At 57.5% G+C, this 21845-nt stretch overlaps 2 protein-coding genes across 23 annotated transcripts; both read left to right on the plus strand.

Annotated features, from left to right (window-relative positions):
* Positions 1–121: 121 nt before the first annotated feature.
* Positions 122–11409, plus strand: USP19 (ubiquitin specific peptidase 19). 22 transcript variants are annotated; one of them, XR_015151659.1, is made up of 27 exons: positions 122–181; positions 1719–1978; positions 2247–2285; positions 2468–2596; positions 2682–2815; positions 2896–3198; positions 3320–3542; positions 3669–3825; positions 3913–3984; positions 4090–4205; positions 4307–4527; positions 4611–4806; positions 4883–5016; positions 5104–5262; positions 5347–5457; positions 5911–6021; positions 6106–6207; positions 6921–7061; positions 7159–7277; positions 7473–7610; positions 7706–8019; positions 8119–8229; positions 8318–8534; positions 8616–8768; positions 8865–9021; positions 9106–9284; positions 10918–11409. XR_015151659.1 is itself a non-coding variant. In XM_086368039.1 (27 exons), exons 2-27 carry the CDS (start codon positions 1855–1857, stop codon positions 11032–11034), a joined length of 3981 nt encoding a protein of 1326 aa, XP_086224165.1. In that variant the 5' UTR covers positions 122–181; positions 1719–1854; the 3' UTR covers positions 11035–11409. The 22 variants fall into 22 exon arrangements, 16 of the variants coding, with proteins under 16 accessions (XP_086224165.1, XP_086224168.1, XP_086224167.1 ...); XR_015151662.1 differs by having other exon boundaries at positions 4313–4527; XR_015151661.1 differs by having other exon boundaries at positions 3320–3536.
* Positions 11410–13627: 2218 nt separating this feature from the next.
* On the plus strand, positions 13628–21115 carry QARS1 (glutaminyl-tRNA synthetase 1). Its single transcript, XM_086368064.1, has 24 exons — positions 13628–13769; positions 13914–14061; positions 14415–14524; positions 14667–14742; positions 14955–15019; positions 15571–15624; positions 15750–15810; positions 16151–16222; positions 17150–17235; positions 17406–17492; positions 17934–18033; positions 18148–18226; positions 18302–18410; positions 18510–18640; positions 18744–18836; positions 18948–19085; positions 19173–19260; positions 19350–19493; positions 19604–19708; positions 19873–19965; positions 20080–20207; positions 20301–20367; positions 20442–20567; positions 20977–21115. Exons 1-24 carry the CDS (start codon positions 13653–13655, stop codon positions 21025–21027), a joined length of 2328 nt encoding a protein of 775 aa, XP_086224190.1. The 5' UTR covers positions 13628–13652; the 3' UTR covers positions 21028–21115.
* Positions 21116–21845: the final 730 nt, after the last annotated feature.

The raw sequence follows: 21845 nt of genomic DNA on the forward strand, positions 1-21845 counted from the left end.
AGCCACCCGCGGCCGTAACTGGAAGTCGAAACAAAACAAGCAGCTGAGGTGGTGGCGGCGGCGCCGGGACGGGGGAGGGGCGCGCCGGAACCGGAACCGACCTGACGCCGGAACCGGAACCGAGAGCGGGTTGCCAAGGCCCGAAGAGGGCTGGCGGCGGCGGCGGCGGCGGCCTCGCTCGGTGAGTGGGGCTGGCCGCTGCTCGCCTGTCGCGCCGGAGCGGGGAGGCCGCAACGCGGGCCCGGGGCGGCCTGTTCAAGGTCACGGGCCGTCCAGTCTCCACCCCTCGAGTCCGGCGGCCTGCTGGGCCCACTACTGCAGGCTGGGTTGTTACACTCAGCCTGTGGCTGGCCGGCCGGCCGTCTCCGAGAGGGCTGGCAGCGAGTGAGGGCGGCTTTCTGGAGGAGGTGGTGGTGGGCCCGGGGTTCGGAGGCTGGAACTGGGTCGCAGCCCGGCTGGGGCGCTGGTCTGTGGTCAGTAACCCGGCGCGGCCGGATTAGGCTACCTTGGGTCTCTAGGCAGCCCCTTTCCCTCCTCAACGTCCCAAGAGGATAGGGGAGGGACGCGACCTTCAGCTGGGGCATGGGAGCAAAGAGGCGGAGGATGTCCATCTCTCGACTCTGGATCTGTCGTGATTGGAGATCCAGCCCACCAGTCCCACATCAGACCCGTAGAAGAATCTCTTTCCGCCCCCGACATTTCCCCCCACTCACCCCCCCACACACACTCACACTGGGGAACACAGACTGGTCACTATCTGCCCTGCCACTGTCTCAGGCCGTGCTGGGGGCTGCCAGGGATCCTGGATACACACCTTCTTCATCCCCACCCTCATCTTAGTTTTGAGAACTTTATATTGGGTGGAGAAACAGCCCAGAATCCCCTTGTGGGTCTGTGGGAAAGTGGGTAGAAGTCTCTGGCTCAGAGCTGATGAGGGGGCGGACCTGGGAAGGAAGGGGATAACGTCTGTTTCAGTCTCTACCTCAGGGCGCCTTGAGGTGAGGATATTGCTGAAAGGGAAGTGTGACATCTGAATACCCTTTTCACCTTAGCTTTTGCAAGACCCTCTCTGCATAGGACAGCAGCTGGAGAGCAGAATCTCTTCAGACGTAGGGAAAAAAGAAAACAAAAGCAAGCAGTGCATAGAACCAGGTTCAGAGAAGGGTGGAAACTGTCATGTGGCAGGTGGGGCACCTTAACCTGAAGACCGTGCCTGGGCAGTGGTAGCACCTGGGCTGGGCCTGTTTTCAGCTACAATGCCCGGGCCTCCTGCTGTTTAATTGTCTGTCTCCTCCTTTCCTGGCTTCCTCCTCCACCTCCTACTTCTTGGGTGGTGACTAAGCAGCCAGTGAGAGTGAAGGAAAAGTGAGCACCCTGTTCAGAGCGCCAGCCCTGTGGGCTGGAGCCATGGCTCATCTCCAGATTGATGAAGGAGCCTGGTCCCAGGCCATGGCTGCCCTGACCTGGCTCCTCCTCAGTGAGGCTTCTTTCTCTGTGGGTCTGTGCGGCAGCGTCTAGGAGGCTCAGCCAGAAGTGGTTGCTCCTACGTGCATTATTTAGTCCCTCTTAGGAATCGTCTGAGAGTAGCCAGGGCTGCCTCAGGTATTGGAGAGACACTGCTCTGGAGGGTTAGAAATGTCCTAGGTTGCCGAGCCCTGGGTGTAACCAGGGAGCAAACTCCGGCCCTTGGTAGTGATCACTGGTCCCCTTCTCGTTAGGCTGTCTGTTCCTTGCTGGAGAATTTGTCCACAAAGAGTTGCCAAGATAGCTGGGCCAGGAAGAAAGCGTCGTAGCCCTGACCCAGACGCCGTTGCCGACCCCGGGGCACTCTGGCTGTCGACCAAGCGGCTCAAGATGTCTGGTGGGGCCAGCGCTACAGGCCCAAGGAGAGGGCCCCCAGGACTGGAGGAGGCAACCAGTAAGAAAAAGCAGAAGGATCGAGCAAACCAGGAGAGCAAAGACGGCGATCCTAGGAGAGGTGGGAGTGGCATTCCTGGAGCCTTTGTGGCCTTCTCCTCCTCCCTTCCTATTGAGCATACACATGGCGGGTTGGGAGATGACTCTTTTTGTTCTTCCTTCCATCCTCATCTGATGCTGAGAGATGGATCAGTGGCAGGCTGGGTACAGCATCAGCTTTCAAGTTTGTAGTACTTGACCGAAGTCCTCAACATGGTGTTTGATGGGGTGTTCTAGTCTCGGAGGCTACCTGTTTATCTTCGTTTCCCTGTTCTTTCCTTTGTTGTCAGGGTCAGCATTCACTCCTCGGGAGGAGCAGACCAAAGAGGGTGAGTAAAGAATAGGCCTTTTGGATGCTAGAGTGCTTTGGTTGGTGGGAGAGTGGTGGTGGGCGCTGTGGGGGTATAGCCCTTGTCTAGAGCAGTTCCATTAGGGCTGGTGTCTGGTACCTGCTGATCCTCACCAGAAGCTCACCGAGACCCTCACAATCTTTTGGTCACTCCCTGTATAGACTTAGGGCTCGATTGGAGGCAGAGTGCTGATGAGGTGATTGTCAAGCTGCGCGTGGGAACCGGTCCCCTGCGGCTGGAGGAAGTTGACGCTGCTTTCACAGACACGGACTGTGTGCTGCGGCTCCCAGGTACGTCCCTCTGCTCCGAGGCCAGCAGTGTATGTGAGCCCCTTGATATCCCCTGCCCCAGCTGACTCCTCCACTCTGTTGCCAGATGGTCGGCAGTGGGGTGGTGTTTTCTATGCCGAGATAGAGAGTTCTTGCACCAAAGTGCAGGCTCGCAAAGGTGGCCTCCTGCAGCTGTCACTGCCCAAGAAGGTGCCTCTGCTTACGTGGCCCTCTCTGCTGGTAAGTCCCAGAGTGGTGGGAGGGGAGAGGCAGGGATCCCCAGTGTAGTTGACAGAGCCTGACTGCTGTATCTCTGGCAGAAGAAACCTCTAGGGACCCAGGAGTTGGTGCCAGGGTTGCGGTGCCAGGAGAATGGGCAGGAGCCATCTCCCGTTGCCCTGGAGCCAGGCCCTGAGCCCCGGCGGGCTAAGCAGGAGGCCCGCAACCAGAAGCGGGCCCAGGGCCGTGGTGAGGTAGGCGCTGGGGCTGGTCCTGGGGCCCAGGCAGGGCCCAGCGCCAAGAGGGCCGTGCATCTCCGCAGAGGGCCAGAGGGGGAAGGGCCCAGAGATGGCCCTGGGCCTCGGGGTGATGCCCCCCAATTCCTGGCTGAGCCGGCCACCCAGGTGAGAGTGGGGTGCCTGCTTGGGGATTGGGAGGTGAGGGGGGAAGGGTGTGGACTCCAGTGGAGAGGGAGCCGCCCGCCAGACCCAAGGCTGATCTTGCCCATGATCTCGCCATGAATAGGCTGAGGCTGAGGAACAGCTCCGTGTACCACCACTGACCCCCCAGACCTGCCTCCTGGGCTCAGAGGAGAATCTAGCACTTTTGACAGGAAAGAAGGCAGCAGCCCCCAGGAGCGACCCAGTGTCCCCTACCGTGGCTCGGAGCAGAGACCCTGAGAAGGACGATTGTTCCAAGGAGGAGATGGCAGTGGCCACAGATGCTGCGGCCTTGGTGGATGGTAAAGGTGGGGCTGGGGTTGGGCAGGCCGAGCTCGAGCTGCAAGGTGGGTGGGTGAGTGGGTGGGCAGGGAGTAGAATAGGAACAGGCTGGAACTTGTCCTGGGTGGCATTGAGCTGTGGTCTCAATATAGAGCCCGAGTCCACGGTGAACCTGGCATTTGTCAAGAATGATTCGTACGAGAAGGGGCCGGACTCAGTGGTGGTGCACGTGTATGTGAAGGAAATCCGCAGGGACACCTCTCGAGTGCTCTTCCGTGAGCAGGACTTCACGCTTATCTTCCAGACCAGGTGGGTGGGTGGGCAGACCTGGGGCAGACAGTGTGCTTCAGGCAGGGCAGTGTGTCTCACGCTCTTTCTCCTGCCCTGCCCCTGCAGGGACGGAAACTTCCTGAGACTGCATCCGGGCTGTGGACCCCACACCATCTTCCGTTGGCAGGTGAAGCTCAGGTGGGTGGTGCCCAGCCCCGCCCCTCTGCCTGTCCTGCTGCCCTGCAGTCCATGTCCCTGGGCCATCTGGCCACCGGAGGCCCTGAGTGCAGCCTTCCCCTGCAGGAACCTGATCGAGCCCGAGCAGTGCACCTTCTGCTTCACGGCCTCGCGCATCGACATCTGCCTCCGCAAGCGGCAGAGCCAGCGCTGGGGGGGCCTGGAGGCCCCGGCTGCACGAGGTCTGCCCACGAGCTCCTTTCATTGCCTGGTCCTTGGGACTCGGACCCCCACCCCCTGCCACATGCTGCTAACCACCAGCCCCCCATTCCCCCTTTTTAAGGTGCAGTGGGTGGTGCAAAGGTCGCCGTGCCGACAGGTCCATCCCCCCTGGATTCAGCCCCACCGGGAGGTACACCCCATCCCTTGACAGGCCAGGAGGAAGCCCGGGCCGTGGAGAAGGAGAAACCCAAGGCTCGATCTGAGGACACAGGCCTCGATGGGGTGGCCACCCGCACCCCCGTGGAGCATGTAGCCCCAAAGTCAGAGCCACACCTGGCGTCGGTGAGAATCTCGGGGTGCAGAGGGCCAGGGCTGGAGGCTGGAGAGCTCAGGGCTGCTCTCTCATGCTTCTCTTGCTCCCACAGCCCAAGCCCACATGTATGGTGCCTCCAATGCCCCACAGCCCGGTGAGTGGAGACAGCGTGGAGGAAGAAGAGGAGGAAGAGAAGAAGGTGTGTCTGCCAGGCTTCACCGGCCTCGTCAACTTAGGCAACACCTGCTTCATGAACAGCGTCATTCAGTCTCTGTCCAACACGCGGGAGCTGCGGGACTTCTTCCATGGTGAGAGCAGCACCTGGAGCCCAGGGACGGGGGACACCTGCCCCCGCTCACATCTCTGCTGGGCTGCTGTCCCTAGACCGCTCCTTCGAGGCTGAGATCAACTACAACAACCCGCTGGGGACTGGTGGGCGTCTGGCCATCGGCTTTGCTGTGCTGCTCCGGGCGCTGTGGAAGGGCACCCACCATGCCTTCCAGCCCTCCAAGTTGAAGGTGATCTGTGGCCACTCCTGGAGAGGGTGGGGAGGGCCAGCCAGCCGGTGCTGGGGCTCTGGGCTCACACCTTGCCCATGTATCCAGGCCATCGTGGCGAGCAAGGCCAGCCAGTTCACAGGCTACGCCCAGCACGATGCCCAGGAGTTCATGGCTTTCCTGCTGGATGGGCTGCATGAGGACTTGAACCGCATTCAGAATAAGCCCTACACGGAGACTGTGGACTCAGATGGGCGGCCTGATGAGGTCAGAGTTGGGGGCAGCGGTGCGCCTGTGTCCCTCCCGTCCCGGCCCCCGGATCTCCTCGGCCCTCACCACTCTGCTTCTCAGGTGGTGGCTGAGGAAGCCTGGCAGCGGCACAAGATGAGGAACGACTCTTTCATCGTGGACCTGTTTCAGGGCCAGTACAAGTCGAAGCTGGTGTGCCCCGTGTGTGCAAAGGTGTGACGGGCTCCCTAGAAAAAAAGGCACCCCCTCGCTTGTCCTGGTTAGCCTACTCAGAATGGGCTCAGAGGCGCGGGTACCTTTAGGTGCTGCAGAGCACAGTTTGGGCAGAGAAGCTCGGGCGAGGCCTGAGGCCCTGTGGGCTGCAGAGGTCAGGCTGCAAGGGCTTCCTGACTGAGGGGAAAGCGCTCTTTGGGTGACCTGAGATAGAGTGGGGTATGGGAAAAATTGGAAAGGCACATGGGAGGGGCCTGGCGGAGCAGGCTTCCAGTGTCAGAAACAGGGATCCTTCTCTCCTACCGGTTCTCCTGGTCTGTCCAACATACTCAGCCTGAGGCTGGGCGGTGAGGCCCGAGAGCCATCCCCGGGCTTGGATCGGGCGCTCTGGGCACCAGCAGCCTGCCCCTCCACTCCCTGTGCGGCCACCCAGTGGCACCTGTGCATTTGCAGGTCTCCATCACTTTTGACCCGTTCCTGTACCTGCCAGTGCCCTTGCCCCAGAAGCAAAAGGTTCTCCCTGTCTTCTATTTCGCCCGGGAGCCCCACAGCAAGCCCATCAAGGTGAGAACTTGGCCTGTACTTCCGGGCTATGGCCTTAGACCCTGGCCTCCCTCCCCGACGGACACTCTCCTCTTGTCACCACAGTTTCTGGTGAGCGTCAGCAAAGAGAACTCCAGTGCGAGCGAAGTGTTGGACTCCCTATCTCAGAGTGTCCATGTGAAGCCTGAGAACCTGCGTCTGGCTGAGGTGTGTCTGTCCTTCCCTGCCCCTTCTGCACAGGGATGTGTGTCTGTGTTCGCAGCACACAGATAACGTGTGTGCAGTTGTTAGCATCTGTATGTGTCCACGCAGATGTGCATGTGACTGCACAGACAGGTGGGATGCTGCCAGATGAGGCGTGGTTGAAACCAGGCACTTGGGCGATGCACATGAGGTTCCCTCAGTTCCCTGCCATCATCTGAATATATTCCCCCTCTTGGTGGTGGCCCCCAGCTGGTCTTCTTTAGATAAGGACCTTGGGCCACAGGACTAGCCGTCCACCAGCTCTGGTTCTTCTGCATTGTGCTTCTCCCTCCTGTTTTCCCCGATCTGTGTGCTGCTGCCTGGCAGTGTCCTGTTCCTCACCGGGGTAGAGGTTGGGGCACACTTCTTGGAAGGTGGCCCCTCCAGAGTAACCACGTTGCAGTCTCCACAGGGCCCACTGGGGTGACAGCAGGGTTGAGGCCCTTGGTGTGGAGAGCTGGTACGGTTCATAGCTGTCCCAATCCTGATCTTACATCCTCTGTATGCACCAGGCTCCTTACTCTATTGGGCACTGAGGCTGCTGCCAGTGGAGGCGTATATTTCTTACCCCTGACAAGTCCCCAGTGACCCAAGATCAAGGCCAGATCTTGTGGTTTGGAGCAGGGCTAGGGGAAGTGCTCGTCCTCACATTGGATCTGTGTGTTCTCTATCCCCAGGTGATTAAGAATCGCTTCCACCGTGTGTTCCTGCCCTCCCACTCACTGGACACCGTGTCCCCGTCCGACACACTCCTCTGCTTCGAGTTGCTGTCCCCAGAGTTGGCCAAGGAGCGGGTGGTGGTGCTAGAGGTACAACAGGTGAGTAGGGGCCACCCCGCTGACCCAGGGTCCTGGGGGGGGCGGGGATGGCCTGCCTGCCCCGCCTGCCCTCGCTGAGCCAGGCCACCCACCCCAGCGCCCCCAGGTGCCCAGCATCCCCATCTCCAAGTGTGCAGCCTGCCAGCGGAAGCAGCAGTCAGAGGACGAGAAGCTGAAGCGCTGTACCCGGTGCTACCGCGTGGGCTACTGCAACCAGTGAGGACTCCCGTGTTGCCCCGTCCCTGCTCCTGCTTCCACCTGCCACCTTCCCTCTTCACGTAAAGCCTGGGTGTCTTAAGTCCTCTACCTGTCCCCATCTGCTGCCACTCTCCCAGACCCCTGGGGAAGCTGGGCTGGCCCTGGTGCAGAGGTAGGGCTGAAGCCCCCTTCTTCCCTCCACTTTCCTTCCAGGCTCTGTCAGAAAACCCACTGGCCTGACCACAAGGGCCTCTGCCGCCCCGAGAACATTGGCTACCCCTTCCTGGTCAGTGTCCCCGCCTCGCGCCTCACCTACGCCCGTCTTGCTCAGCTGCTAGAGGGCTATGCCCGGTAAGTGCCCAGGACCTGGGTTAAGGCGGGGTGGAAGGCAGAGGCGCCAGCCATGCTGGTCTGGATTCTTACTGGCTTTTGCGGCCCGTCGCCAGGTACTCTGTGAGTGTGTTCCAGCCGCCCTTCCAGCCCGGCCGCATGGCCTTGGAGTCCCAGGGCCCTGGCTGCACCACGCTACTCTCCACTAGCTCCCTGGAGGCCGGGGACAGTGACAGGGACCCCATTCAGCCACCAGAGCTCCAGTTGGTGACCCCTGTGGCTGAGGGGGACACTGGGGCCTCCCGGGCATGGGCATCCCCTGATCGGGGCCCTGTGCCCAGCACCAGCGGCATTTCTTCTGAGATGGTGGCCAGTGGGCCTGTTGAAGTTGGCGCCTTGACTGTTGGTGAGAGGGTGTCCCGGCCTGAAGGTAAAAGTCTGCTGAAAGGCTCTGGGGTAGGGAAGGTAGGGGAGAGCTGGGTCAGGCCCTGGTAGACAGGAGAGCTCCGATTATCGTGTCCTTTCTCAGCTGCTGTGCCCGGGTACCAACACCCAAGTGAAGCCCTGAGTGCCCACACTCCACAGTTCTTCATCTACAGAATTGATGCGTCCAACCGAGAGCAGCGGCTAGAGGACAAAGGTTGAGGCCGGCAGGCGGGGGAGCCCTGGTGTGGGTTGGGCCGGCGGCTCCCCACAGCAATGTGACTCCCCTCCCTGCCCGTTTCCAGGAGACGTCCCACTGGACCTGGGAGACGACTGCAGCCTGGCCCTGGTCTGGCGCAACAACGAGCGCCTGCAGGAGTTCGTGCTGGTGGCCTCCAAGGAGCTGGAGTGCGCCGAGGACCCTGGGTCTGCCGGCGAGGCTGCCCGTGCCGGCCACTTCACGCTGGACCAGTGCCTCAACCTCTTCACACGGCCGGAGGTGTTGGCACCCGAGGAGGCTTGGTGAGGCCAGGGTGGCCGGCAGGTGGGGGGCGAGGGCGCCAGGCGCTCTGCCACCCCTGACCGTGCCCCATCCCCGCTCAGGTACTGCCCGCAGTGCAAACAGCACCGCGAGGCCTCCAAGCAGCTGCTGCTGTGGCGCCTGCCCAACGTGCTCATCGTGCAGCTCAAGCGCTTCTCCTTCCGCAGCTTCATCTGGCGTGACAAGATCAACGACCTGGTGGAGTTCCCCGTCCGGTGAGCCAGGGCCCTGCTGCCTGCAGTCAGGGCTGGTGGTGGCGGCGGGGAGGGACACCTGCTGACTGGCTGACCACTCTCGGGCCGGCCCCGCAGGAACCTGGACCTGGGCAAGTTCTGTATCGGTCAGAAAGAGGAGCAGCTGCCCAGCTACGACCTGTACGCCGTCATCAACCACTACGGGGGCATGATCGGCGGCCACTACACCGCCTGCGCACGCCTGCCCAACGACCGCAGCAGCCAGCGCAGCGACGTGGGTGAGGGCACACGCGCCGACAGGATGGACGGGAGGGGCGGTGGCGCAGGCCCTGTTCACACTCTCCCCGCTTTGCCGTAGGCTGGCGCCTGTTCGACGACAGCACGGTGACAACGGTAGACGAGAGCCAGGTGGTGACGCGTTATGCCTATGTCCTCTTCTACCGCCGGCGGAACTCTCCCGTGGAGAGGCCCCCCCGGGCAGGTCACTCTGAGCACCACCCTGACCTGGGCCCTGCAGCTGAGTCAGCTGCCAGCCAGGTGAGGCACGGGGAGGCTTCACAGGCTAGGGGGGCCCAACTCTCAGATGTTGGGGGGCAGCGCATAGAGCACAGCTTCTTCTTCTTCAGCCCCTAAAGCCCTGGCTTTTTAAGCCACAGATGGGGTTCCCTCACATTGCAGCCTTAGCCAGAGCCATTACCGGCTGTAGGGACACTCACAGAGGCACATACACACCAACACGTGGCCAGGGGCGTGTGCATCAAATACAGGCCAGGAGCTGCTACAGACTTGACCGGGCTGTGAATGGACTGTACCCAGCACTCCCAGCTTTCCCTCTGCTGCTCCCCACACGCTGGCCCACAGACCCTCCCTTATGACTGTCCCCGAGTTCTGACATGCACTCAGGCCAGGGCTGCGCCAGCAGTCCATAGCCTTGTGTGGCCGTCCCCCTCTCTGAGGTGGGCATCTGTTCCTGCTGGGCCTTCAGGATCTTCTGTCTCTTGCTGACGTGGGTCCCAGGCCTGGTTGGTGGGCACAGCCCCAACTCTTTCCTGGACTAGTCTCCTCCTGGCGCTGCTCTCCCTTCAGCCCTCTATGCGCAGACTCTGAGACTGTGATCAGGATCTGCACATAGGTGGGAGGGAGCCAGGAGATGACTCTGGGCTTGGCAGTTATGTCCTCCATGAGCCAGTCTCCTCTGTGGGGAGCCTGGGCTAAAACGCTGACCGGCTAGCCCCCAACACTAACTGCACCCCAACGGGAAGCTGCATGTCCACTGGGGGGTGTCCTGAGGCCACAGTGCCTTCAGGGTTCACCTGTCACGGTTGGTGCTCTGTCTCAACAACCCAGCGAGTGACCCACTTGGCTCCTGCCTGCCCTCTGTGCCGCCTGACCTGGGATGTAGGGGGTTAGCGCCAGTTATCTTGGGTGGGACTGTTGTGGCCAGGGGTCTTAGGGACACTGGGTCTCCCTCCCCACTCACCCCTGCCCTGGGCGCTGATGGCCGTTTCCGCACACCGTAGGCTTCCCGGATTTGGCAGGAGCTGGAGGCCGAGGAGGAGCCGGTACCCGAGGGGCCTGCACCTCTGGGTCCCTGGGGGCCCCAAGACTGGGTGGGCCCCCCGCCACGTGGCCCTACCACACCAGACGAGGGCTGTCTCCGATACTTTGTTCTGGGCACCGTGGCAGCTTTGGTGGCCCTTGTGCTCAACGTGTTCTATCCTCTGGTATCCCAGAGCCCTTGGAGATGAGCTCACCGGCAGGCAGCTGCTGTGAGCTGGTCCACCTACCTTCCCCACCAGGCCATGCCTGCCTCTGTGGTGGGGACTGACTTGGGGCTCAGTGGGTGCCTCTGAGGGGACAGGGTGGGGACTGTGGCTCTTGCAGGGGCAGAGCATCCCAGGGTGGGTATCCCTTCCAGCCGTCTGTCCGTTTGTCCTGCTGCTCCTACCCTTGACCTAGGGCTTAGCCCTACTCAAGCAGCTTCTTGTATTTAAAGTGTTAATAAAGCGAGACTGTTCAGGCCCGATCTCGTCTCTCTGTCTCAACGCCGCTGCTGTCTGCGCCTGCCTTGGGGCCCTCCCCTGGGTGCCAGGGCTCAAAGCCAGCACCCCCGGGATGCCAGGCGGCATACTGGGCAGCCCCCAACCCCTGTCCTCATATTCTGTTGCAGGGACTAGGCCCTGGCCAGGCCCCCGAGGTGGCCCCCACGCGGACAGCCCCTGAACGCTTCGCCCCCCCTGTGGACCGCCCAGCCCCCACCTACAGCAACATGGAGGAGGTCGATTAGCAGGTCCCTGGCTGGTGGGGGGACTGGGTTTGTGGGATCCCCCCCAGAGGGCCAGCGCTTTGCCGCTTCTCCTTCTCTAACCTAGAGGACACTGGCTTCGTCAATGGGGAGTTGGGGGGATGATTTGAGGGTGGAAGCCTCACAGGTTGGGACCTCTTGTCACCTTGACCCACCCCCCCACCCCAACCAGTGGGCCTTGGCTTCTCCAGCCACCCCCAGTGCTGCGTGGTTTGATTCTCAGTTGTACCTTCGGTTCTTTCTCACTCGCATTATAAACGTTATAATTTTATTCTAAAAAACTGTAATTTTTTTTTGGCATTTTGGAAGTGATTGCTGCTGTTTAAATATATTTTAAAAATAAATGACAAATAAGCAGACGTAGTCACTGTGATACACTAGGTCCTGTGGCCACCTCCCCTTTGCAGCATCTGTGTGTGAGAGAGAGTGAGTGAGTGAGTGTGTGTCAAAGATCCTGTAAAGTGCTCTGGTCTGAGGAAAGATGATGAGGTTCCAGTTCAGGCCCTTTGGATCATAAAGCCAAGCCCCCAGTGCCAGCAGATGTTTGGGGCCTGACTTCTGCCCTTTGATTCCACTGATTCTGAGTCCTGCCTGGAGGCAGCTATGGTTGGCAACATCAGTACCTCAGACCCAAGAGGTGGACTCTACCCCATGAAACTCCAGAAGCTGACAGCATGGAATAAAAGGTGTAGGCACTGGGGCTGACAAACAGATAGCAGGTCAGGAAGGACTTATTGGGGAACAGGAAGGACATGTGGGTGGAGGGCAGTCCCTCCTTTTCTCAGGTATTTCTTTGCTGTAGTTTGCAAAACATCTGGATCCCTTGGGAGAATAGAGCAGGAAAAAAACTGGGTTTTGGGGAAGGAGACCCTGCTCCAAAAGGATAGGCAGAGAGGACCAGAGCTAATCTTGGCTGGCTTCCTGTGGAAGGGAGGGTGCAGGCCCCTGCCAGGCCATTTCCTCCCTTGATTCCTTGAGACTTTGGCTTCTGGCAGGTATCCCAGGCTGTTTGCTCACAGTGGGTCAGCAGGCATGTCCCAGCACACTTGCCTTTGTGCACACATACTGCAAGGCAAGGGCAAGTCTCGTGAGACTTCGGTCTCCAACTGCACAGGGTTAGGAGTGGGTATCTCCAGCTGGAGGGGGATGGGGAGCAACAAAGTAGTCATAGGCAGGTGTTCAAGCAAGCCAGAAAGTGTGTAAGGCAGGGAAGGGTGGGGCAGGGCCCTGCAACCGCAGTGGTCCATCCCTGCCCCCAAGCCTGGGTCAGTGTTACGATAAGCCCAGCATGTGGGCCCTGCTAGTACCCCTCAGCCTTGGCTGGAGTTAGGGGGTGGTGGTGAGCAGGAGCTCCTGGAGAAAGCTAACCCTGTGACCAGAGTTGGTTATTTTCTATTGGAATAATAGCACAAGGACCACGTGGGGTTACTGGTCATGGAGAGGGGCCTGGAGAGCTGGGTGTGAGGCCCTGCAGTAATAGTGGAATTGCTAAGCTGGCTATTGGTGCTGACACACTGCTGGAGGAGGGTCTGCTAGGTGTGGGCAGCAACAGGATTGTCCTGGGCCTTCACTGGGTGCAGCCCTAAGTGTCTGGACCCTGGTGGGCTGCATGTGCTGGATGCACTGCTTAAGGGGCTCTGTCCCCCTCTGACCATAGCTCTGCTGCTGCTGAGCCTGCCCCATGACCCTTCCCCGGGCCGGGCCTCCGCACAAGGCTTCTCTGAGTCTCAGCTCTATGGCCACTGCCGCTTCTGCATTATCAGGCTATTCTCCTTGTTTCCTCCTCTGTCCCACCTTATCTCAGCTTTGATAAAACATCCTGTCCAACACCTATATATGAATTTCAAGGTCTGATCTTGTGGTCCTCCTGACATGCATGGTTTGGTAAGGGTGCTAAGTATGACTGTTTTGTTTGTTTTTTTTTTTTGCCACACCGCGTGGTTTGTGGGATCTTAGTTCCCCGACCAGGGACGAAAACCCAGGCCTTCACCAGTGAGCTGCAGAGTCCTAACCACTGGACCACCAGGGAATTCCCAGAGAAGATTTTAAACCAAATCATCACAGAACGTTTTGAGGTCCCTCCTGGCCAGGTGTGTGGTGAGGTGGGTGCTGAAGAAATGAAGTGCCAGACTAGTGGGGCCCATCATATGGGCCATTTCAGACATTCTCTGGAATCTTTGACAGGATTTCCCGGGCTTCATTTTGTTCAACTGTTTCCATGACAACTCCAAAGCTGTGACGTCAGAAAGATGATAGGGACTCACATATTCCCAAGAACAGAACTGGGATGGTCACGAGGGTTCCAGGGCTGAAAGGGAAAGGTCGAAGAGCAAAGGCCCATGTCTATGTTTGTTTCCTGATCCGCGGCAAAGCACCTCCTAAAAGTCCGGTCGCCACTACGAAGACGGAAGTGAAGCGTCCGAAAAGGCCGCCCTCAGCCCTTTAAATGGAGCTAGTAACCCTAGAGCGCCCCACCCCCTCCCGCCAAGGAAGGACACTATTGGCTCTCCCTGACAGCATTGCTCTCCTATTGGTCCGTGGGCTAATGCCAACGTTCAGATTGGCCCCAAAGTTTCCTTTCGGTTTCCGGCGTCCCAGCAATGGCGGCTCTGGACTCCTTGTCGCTCTTCACTGGCCTCGGCCTGAGCGAGCAGAAGGCCCGCGAAACGCTCAAGAACACGGTTCTGAGCGCGCAGCTACGCGAGGCGGCGACCCAGGTGCCAACCTAAGTCCCTGGCCCCGGCTGCCGACTGTGCCCCAGCGCAACGCCGGGTCGGGTCCCAACCCCAAGCAGCCCACCTTGTCTTGCCCAGGCTTTTCTTACTGGGCGTGGGGCTTATCTCTGACCCCTCTGACCCCAGGCGCAGCAGACTCTGGGCTCCTCCATCGACAAGGCTACCGGGACCCTGCTCTATGGATTGGCCTCCCGACTCCGGGATCCTCGGCGCCTTTCTTTTCTCGTGAGCTACATAACCAGTAGGAAGATCCACACTGAGACCCAGCTGAGCGGTGAGACCCCTCCCTGACCTGCGCTTCCACCTCAAACTTCTCTCAGCCCAGACCCCTTTCTGTCGCTTCTGAGAAGTCCCTCGGTGTCTCTCTAGATTACTAGTTCTCTAAACCGAGGCCCTGGCACTGACAGATGGAGAGGGCCACCTCCGGTGAGACTGACTTAGAGAAACCTAGGTCTGATGAGGAATTTCCCTCAGAATACATGCTTCTTTCCTGAGGCCTCAGAGCTTCTCTAGAGGGGCACGACTTAATTTCCCAGGAGCCAAATTTATTGGGGTTTCCTGGATGGATTAGGGTCTTGTCTTATTTCTTGGAGCTGAGATGCCACAAATCCGTTCGCTCTTTTTCAGCTGCCCTTGAGTATGTGCGGAGTCATCCCTTGGATCCCATCAACACTGAGGACTTCGAGCAGGAATGCGGTGTGGGCGTTGTGGTGACCCCAGAACAGATTGAAGAGGCCGTGAGTCTTTCCCCAGCCATCAGTTACCTCCTTAGGACTGACCCTGAACAGGAGTGGCTCAGCTTTTCCAATCAGGAAGACCCCGGGGTGAGAGTGTGGGTTCCCGGAGCATTTCTGAACCACACGGTTTGGCTTTCTGTAGGTGGAGGCTGCCATAAATCGCCACCGAGCCAAGCTCCTGGTAGAGCGTTACCATTTCAGCATGGGGCTGCTGATGGGTGAGCAGGGCCTAGGGCAAGGGACTATGTTCTTCTCGCTGGACATGCCTTTTCTTCTGGGGATGAGTGAGAGGGAGGTGGGAGGAGGAATAGGAGCACCTTAGAAGTGGTCTCGCTCTGGTTTCTGAGGTCAGCCAGGCCCTTTTCTTGGGAAAGAGGATGGGAAATGTCCTGCTTTGCCTTTTTGCATCTCCTTCTGTCCATGTTTCTAGGAGAGGCTCGGGCTGCACTCAAGTGGGCAGATGGCAAAATGATCAAGCATGAAGTAGACATGCAGGTGGGTGCCTCTTTGAGCTGAAGCAGGCAAAGGCCCTGTCAGAATGTCGAGTCCACTGAGGGGTACACAGGGCTGGGAGGGGAAGAGAGCCTGTTCCTCTTCTCATGGTGGATAGTAGTGCCTAGGGTAGAGGGGGGAGCACCTGGCGAACAATCAAAGACCCGGGCCCCTGGGTTATGCCTAATTTGGGATGAGTTGCTTTACTCTGAACCTCAGTTTCCTCATCTTGTAAATAGGGGTGATGTGGCCTTCATCTCAGGATGCTGGCAGAGAATCACAGGAGGGTGATGGCTGAGGTAGATGGCTTATCTCGATGCTGGCCCCACAGTTCTTCTGTGTAAATGGCTGTTTCTGTTACCTGAGCCTAATATGGACCCTCAGGAGGGAAAGAGTATTTGAGGCCACAGAAACATGTGACGAGCGGAGGTGGGATGGGCTAGGTAGGTTTTTCAAGGTGGTGCCGGTAAATAGGCCCAGGAGCCCTTTGGTGGGTGTGTGGGTGGGACAAGTCATGGCGTCCTGTCCCAGCTCTGACTCTGGTCTCTGCTCAGGTCCTCCATCTTCTGGGTCCCAAGACAGAGACTGATCTGGAGAAGAAGCCCAAGGTGGGACTGAGCATGGTCTGGGGTCCCTGGGGAGGAGGTAGGGTAGGGTGAAATTTCAGTTTGGGGAAGGGGGTATCTGAATCCAATAATCCTAAGACCTTGACCAACTTTTGAACTTCTCTCAGGTGGCAAAGGCTCAGCCAGAAGAGACAGACCAAAGGACAGCAAAGGATGTGGTGGAGAATGGTGAGAGGCTTGAGGCTCCTGTTGCATTCAGCTCCCCGATTTCTGGGTTTTCCACCTGCTGGATCCTTACAGCCCAGTCTCCTCAGGCTGTCATTTACTCGTCTGTCTTCTGCTGCAAGACTGGAATTTCTGGTGTTTCCTTCCTTTCCTTTACTCAGAAACTAGCCAGAGGAGGCCTGAGGAGTCTGGCTATGTATCTCTTGTTTCTGGGGTTGGAGGAAGAGGGGACTGCTTGGTTCTGTTCTGGTTACAGGATATGGATATTATTGACAGGCACCTCCTGGAGCTGGATGTGATAGCTGTATCCAGAGAATAAGTTTTCCTTGCTTCTTCTCTGCAGGTGAGGCTGTTGTTCAGACCCTGTCTCTGATGGAGCAGCTCCGAGGCGAGGCACTTAAGTTCCACAAACCTGGTGAGCATGCAGATTGAAAAACTCTGTGGAGGGCTGGATCTTGTTTTTCAATTTTACTAAGTATAGTTGATTTATAATGAGTAATTTCTGCTGTACAACAAACCAGTTCAGTTATATATTCTTTTTCACGTTCTTTCCCATTGTGGTTTATCACTGGATGTTGAATATAATTCCTTGTGCTATCCCATAGGACCTTGTTGTTTGGTCATCCTACGTATTACAGTTTACATTGCTCATGCCAGACTCCCATTCTCTCTCTCCCTTTCCCCTCCTTTCCTTTGGAAACCACAAGTCTGTTCTCTGTGTCTGTGAGTCTGTTTTGTAGGTATGTTCGTTTGTGTCGTTATTTAGATTCCACATGTAAGTGGTATCATATGGTATCATATGGTATTTGTTTTTCTGACTTTCTTCACTTAGTATATGACAATCTCTTCAAGCCTGTCCATGTTGCTGCAAATGACATTATTTCATTCTTTCTGGTAGCTGAGTAATATTTCATTGTATCTATGTACCACATCCTCTTGATCCATTCATCTGGTGATGGACATCTAGGCTGTTTCGATGTCTTGGCTATTGAACATAGCCAGGGTAAGGCTATTAAATGTAACCAAGACAAGGCTATTGAATGCTTTGAGTGTAGTGGTGTGTGTATCTTTTCAAATAATAGTTTTGTCTGGATACATGCCCACAAGTAAGATTGTTAATTCCTTTGCAACTCTCTTTAGTTTTTTGAGGAACCGCCATACTATTTTCCATATGGCTTCATCAGTTGACATTCTCAGTATTGTAAGAGAGGTTCTTTTTCTTGTGCCTCCGAGGTCTTAGACCAATTGCTGGGTCTTAGTAGCAATTCTTATAGCCAAGTCCCTGGGGTTGGAAGCCCTGGGCTGTAGCCTGGTGTCATCAGGCTTGTTCTGGCCCTGGCAGGTGAGAACTACAAGACCCCGGGCTATGTGACCACTCCTCATACCATGGATCTACTGAAGCAGCACCTGGACATCACTGGAGGACAGGTGTGTGGCAGTATTGGCAGGCAAGCTATGCCATCATCACTTGCCTGCGGTTTGGGCTGCCTACATGCTACTCCACCTTACCTGTCATGATGGTCTCCCCAGGAAGGGTCATCCTTTAGTATAGTCTGAGCTCTGACCTGCTTCCTCTGCTCCCATTCCCCTAATCTCAGGTTCGTACCCGGTTCCCGCCAGAACCCAATGGAATCCTGCACATTGGACATGCCAAAGCAATCAATTTCAATTTTGGCTATGCCAAGGTGAGTGTGTCTGGGGACCTGGCAAGCAGGATGACTGCTTGTTGCTCCCATGAGCAGGTACCAGAGGGGTGTCTGTCCCTACTTTTCTTGCTGCTCCCATAAAGTGTCCCAGAGCAGAAAGAGGCCTTGAAGGGAATACCTAGAAATGTGTGACAGATACCTCAGAATCCACCCAATTGGGCTCATTGAGAAAAAGATCTTGGTGAGGCAGTAAGTTCAAATCTTGGGAAATTCCCAGTGCCACTTCTCGGAGTTAGGATGAGACTGTGTTGTATCTCACATTCGTATGAGACGCCTTGTTTAGGGCATTTAGATATAGGAAGGTGAGTGAAAGATATTTTCAATTCTGACATGGGTGAGCTCTGAGAAGGTCCCAGTTTAACGAGCTGGATCGTAGGAGCTGATGATAACGGGAGCTCACAGATACTGCAATTCTCCTAGGCCAACAATGGGATCTGTTTCCTGCGCTTTGATGACACCAACCCTGAGAAAGAGGAAGCAAAGTTCTTCACTGCCATATACGACATGGTGGCCTGGCTGGGTATGGGCTGGGGAGGGCCTGGGCCAAACTGATTATCCATGGGCCTCTCACTGGGCCACAGCTTGCCATTGGGTGCTCCTGCCTGGTTGCTAATACTGTCCCATTGTCCCCCAGGTTACACCCCTTACAAGGTGACATATGCCTCCGATTATTTTGACCAGCTGTATGCCTGGGCTGTGGAGCTTATCCGCAGGTGAGGCCACAGTATGGAGCCAGACAGGCTGACCAGGGTGCAGCCATGCCGGGCATTCACACCCCTTCCTCGTAGGGATCAGGCCTACGTGTGCCACCAGCGAGGAGAGGAGCTCAAAGGCCACAACCCACTGCCCTCACCCTGGAGAGACCGTCCCATAGAGGAGTCGCTGCTGCTCTTCGAGGTGGGGATCTGGGGGTGCAGTTGGGTCTGGGTGGGCCAGAATGCTGGGAATGAGACGCCGTCAGGCTGAGTTGCAGCCCGAACCCTTGTTCCCACTCAGGCAATGCGCAAGGGCAAGTTTGCTGAGGGTGAGGCCACATTGCGGATGAAGCTGGTGATGGAGGATGGCAAGATGGACCCCGTGGCCTACCGCGTCAAGTACACGCCGCACCACCGCACGGGGGACACCTGGTGAGCGGGAGCTTGGGGTGGGCTTGCGGAGTTGGGGGCGGGGTGGGCCGTGGGTCGGGCAGAGTGGGGCTGGATGGTGGGGCCCATTGCCTGTGCCCTGCAGGTGCATCTACCCCACCTATGACTACACGCACTGCCTCTGTGACTCCATCGAGCACATCACCCACTCACTCTGCACCAAGGAATTCCAGGCCCGGTGAGGGAGCTGGGCCGGTGGGGAGGGGCGGGCCAGTGGGATTCCAGCAGCCCTTCCGGCAGTCTGTCCTGGGTTGGAGGTGGCCAGCCCTGACTCTGCGCCCCCACCCAGACGCTCCTCCTACTTCTGGTTGTGCAATGCGCTGGACGTCTACTGTCCCGTGCAGTGGGAGTACGGCCGCCTCAATCTGCACTATGCTGTCGTCTCCAAGAGGAAGATTCTCCAGCTTGTGGCGGCTGGCGCTGTGCGGTGCGTGTGGCTTTTTGGCTTATCAAAGGTTGGCGGTACTAGTAGCATGTGCCGCCAACGGCCTTCTCGTCTCCTCTTTGCCCACAGGGATTGGGACGATCCCCGGCTCTTCACGCTCACAGCCTTACGACGCCGGGGCTTTCCGCCCGAGGCTATCAACAACTTCTGTGCTCGGGTATAGCCCAGTGGTCTGGGTGGGCAGCTGGGGGCTGAGCACAGCAGTGTGTGGTCATGGCTGCGACTGAAGCTGACCTTTCCTGCTAGGTGGGAGTGACAGTGGCACAGACCACAATGGAACCACATCTGCTAGAAGCCTGTGTGCGTGATGTGCTGAATGACACAGCCCCTCGGGCCATGGCTGTGCTGGAGCCGTTACAGGTGGTCATCACCAATTTTCCTGCCACCAAGGTAAGTCTCCTTCAAGGTTTGTGTGTGGGGGGGAGCGGGGGAGGGGAGTGTGCACCTGGATTTGGGTGTGGGCATCCCAGTGCCTAGTGTGACTCACACTTCTGCGCCAGGCCTTGGACATCCAGGTGCCCAACTTCCCAGCTGATGAGACCAAGGGCTTCCATCAGGTTCCTTTTGGATCCACTGTTTTCATTGAAAGGATGGACTTCAAAGAGGTGAGTTGGGGGTGGGGTGAAGGGTCCGGTTTGCTCCTGAGCTCAGTCCTGAGGACCCATCATCCCTTCTTCAAACCAATCTCTGCCAGACATAGGGGTGGAAGAAGCCTCTTGTGTTTCTGACCTTTGTAGCCTCTTGTGTTTCTCCACCTTCCTAACTCTAGGAGCCAGAGCCAGGCTATAAGCGCCTGGCATGGGGCCAGCCCGTGGGCCTGAGGCATACAGGCTACGTCATCGAGCTGCAGCATGTTGTCAAGGTGAGAGCCAGCTGCAGGCTTCCTGCTGCAGTGCCTGCTGGGGTGAGGATCTGGTGCAGCGTGCAGTCCTGGTAGCAGGGTTCAAGTCTGATCGCAGGCCCCGTGACTTCCCAGGGCCCCAGTGGCTGTGTGGAAAGCCTCAAGGTGACCTGCAGGCGCGCAGATGCTGGTGAAAAGCCCAAGGCATTTATTCACTGGGTATCACAGCCTCTGACATGTGAGATCCGCCTCTATGAGCGACTGTGAGTGAGCAGAGCTGGGGTTGGGGCAGGTTATGAGATGGGCATTGCTTGCTGTGGCTGCTCAGTGCAGTCTGACCTTCACTCTGGCTACAGATTTCAGCACAAGAACCCCGAGGATCCTGCTGAGGTGCCTGGTGGATTCTTAAGTGACCTGAACCCGGTAGGCTCATGGGGTATGGGGTGAGGGTGGTGGGCCTTTCTGGCTCGATAGCCACCTGAGTTCTCTGCCCACAGGCCTCGCTACAAGTGGTGGAGGCTGCATTAGTGGACTGTTCTGTGGCCCTGGCAAAGCCCTTCGACAAGTTCCAATTTGAGCGCCTTGGTTACTTTTCCGTGGATCCAGACAGCAACCAGGGACAGGTGCTTGAATCTACCTTTCCACCACAATGCTGATGGTAGCCGCCATTCTCTATGCCAAGCACTATGCTGACATTTTCTTACTTAATCCTCCCCACCTGCAGTGGGATCCACGTTCCACTGAGGAGAAAAGAGGCTCAGAGGTTAAGGCTATGCACATTTTCTATGAACCCTTCCTTACTTATTCCTCAAGATAGGCTGGCATAGGGATTGTTATAATTCTTACAAAATGGAGACCCAGAGCCAGCCAGTCCTTTAACCAAAGTCAAAAAGTTACTGAGAACTAGAGTTCTTTGGCGCTCAGCTCCTCTGGGATGAAGTGAGGGTTGGAGTGGGGTGTCTGGTGAGACTCACCCGGGGCCTCCTGGCCTGGTTCGGGCTTGGTGGTCATTCTTGCCCATCTGTCCTCCAGCTTGTCTTCAACCGAACCGTCACACTGAAGGAGGACCCAGGAAAAGTGTGAACTGCAAGTCCTGTGGACCTACCTCATCCTTTTGGAGGCTAGGGGTACCCAGACTCCATGTCAATAAAGAACAGCTGAATCCCCTGGAGTCTGTGTATTATCTCTCTGCTCTCCTAGCACCCGAGGGCCTTGGAGTCATGCCGTGGGGTGGAGGGAAGGTATACTGCACACAGAGCAGTACTGACAGCTTTGAAATCACCGGTGCACTTGGGGGAGAGGCCTGGGCCTGACTGGTACCTTCTGCTCCTAGTCTGAGGGAACCGTGGGTCCTGGATGCTGCTGCACCGTTAGAAGCCCTGTGTCAAGAGGAACCTAGAAGGTTTGTGTCTGCCTGCACGCCTAGGCAGATGGAGAGGTCTGGCTCCTAGTCCAATCATCTAAAACTATTGAGCACCTACTATGTGCCAGGCACAGCAGAATGAGGAAGACCTGTGTGGTGCCCTTCTAAGTCCACCATCTAGTTGGGGAGACAGAGGGTGACCAGGCATTGTGCAGAAGACGTGGCCCTGGGGCCTGTGTGACGCTGATCCGGGGTTCCTGATCCAGCCTGAGCCTCAGAAGACTATTCTCAGGAGGTGCCTCCTGAGGGGAACCTCAAAAGACTAGGGGTTTGCCAGGAAGGAGGAACAAGTGCAAAGGTCCAGAGGCCTTTTTAAGAAAGAGTATATGGCAGTCTGTTCCCCTCTGGGGCAGTGTGGGCTACTGGTGAGGCCCGCATGTGCCTGCAGCTTTAACACCCTCCACATTTTCCCTGTATACAAACACCAGACTACCCGAGGCCCGCTTTAAGGTGGACTGGGCTGCGGAAGGTTCAATTA

This window comes from Bos grunniens, chromosome 22 (assembly GCF_055505025.1).
Source record: "Bos grunniens cultivar Pamir isolate PY7600 chromosome 22, Bosgru_T2T1.0, whole genome shotgun sequence".
Lineage (NCBI taxonomy): Eukaryota > Metazoa > Chordata > Mammalia > Artiodactyla > Bovidae > Bos > Bos grunniens.

Coding starts and splice junctions, on each gene's coding strand:
- USP19 (XM_086368030.1), top strand. CDS start 1,855: ATGTCTGGTGGGGCCAGCGCTACAGGCCCAAGGAGAGGGCCCCCAGGA. Junction 6,208..6,920: donor AGAACCTGCGTCTGGCTGAG/GTGTGTCTGTCC, acceptor CTCTATCCCCAG/GTGATTAAGAATCGCTTCCA. Junction 8,020..8,118: donor GAGGGTGTCCCGGCCTGAAG/GTAAAAGTCTGC, acceptor GTCCTTTCTCAG/CTGCTGTGCCCGGGTACCAA.
- QARS1 (XM_086368064.1), top strand. CDS start 13,653: ATGGCGGCTCTGGACTCCTTGTCGCTCTTCACTGGCCTCGGCCTGAGC. Junction 13,770..13,913: donor TACGCGAGGCGGCGACCCAG/GTGCCAACCTAA, acceptor CTCTGACCCCAG/GCGCAGCAGACTCTGGGCTC. Junction 20,208..20,300: donor ATCCGCCTCTATGAGCGACT/GTGAGTGAGCAG, acceptor CTCTGGCTACAG/ATTTCAGCACAAGAACCCCG.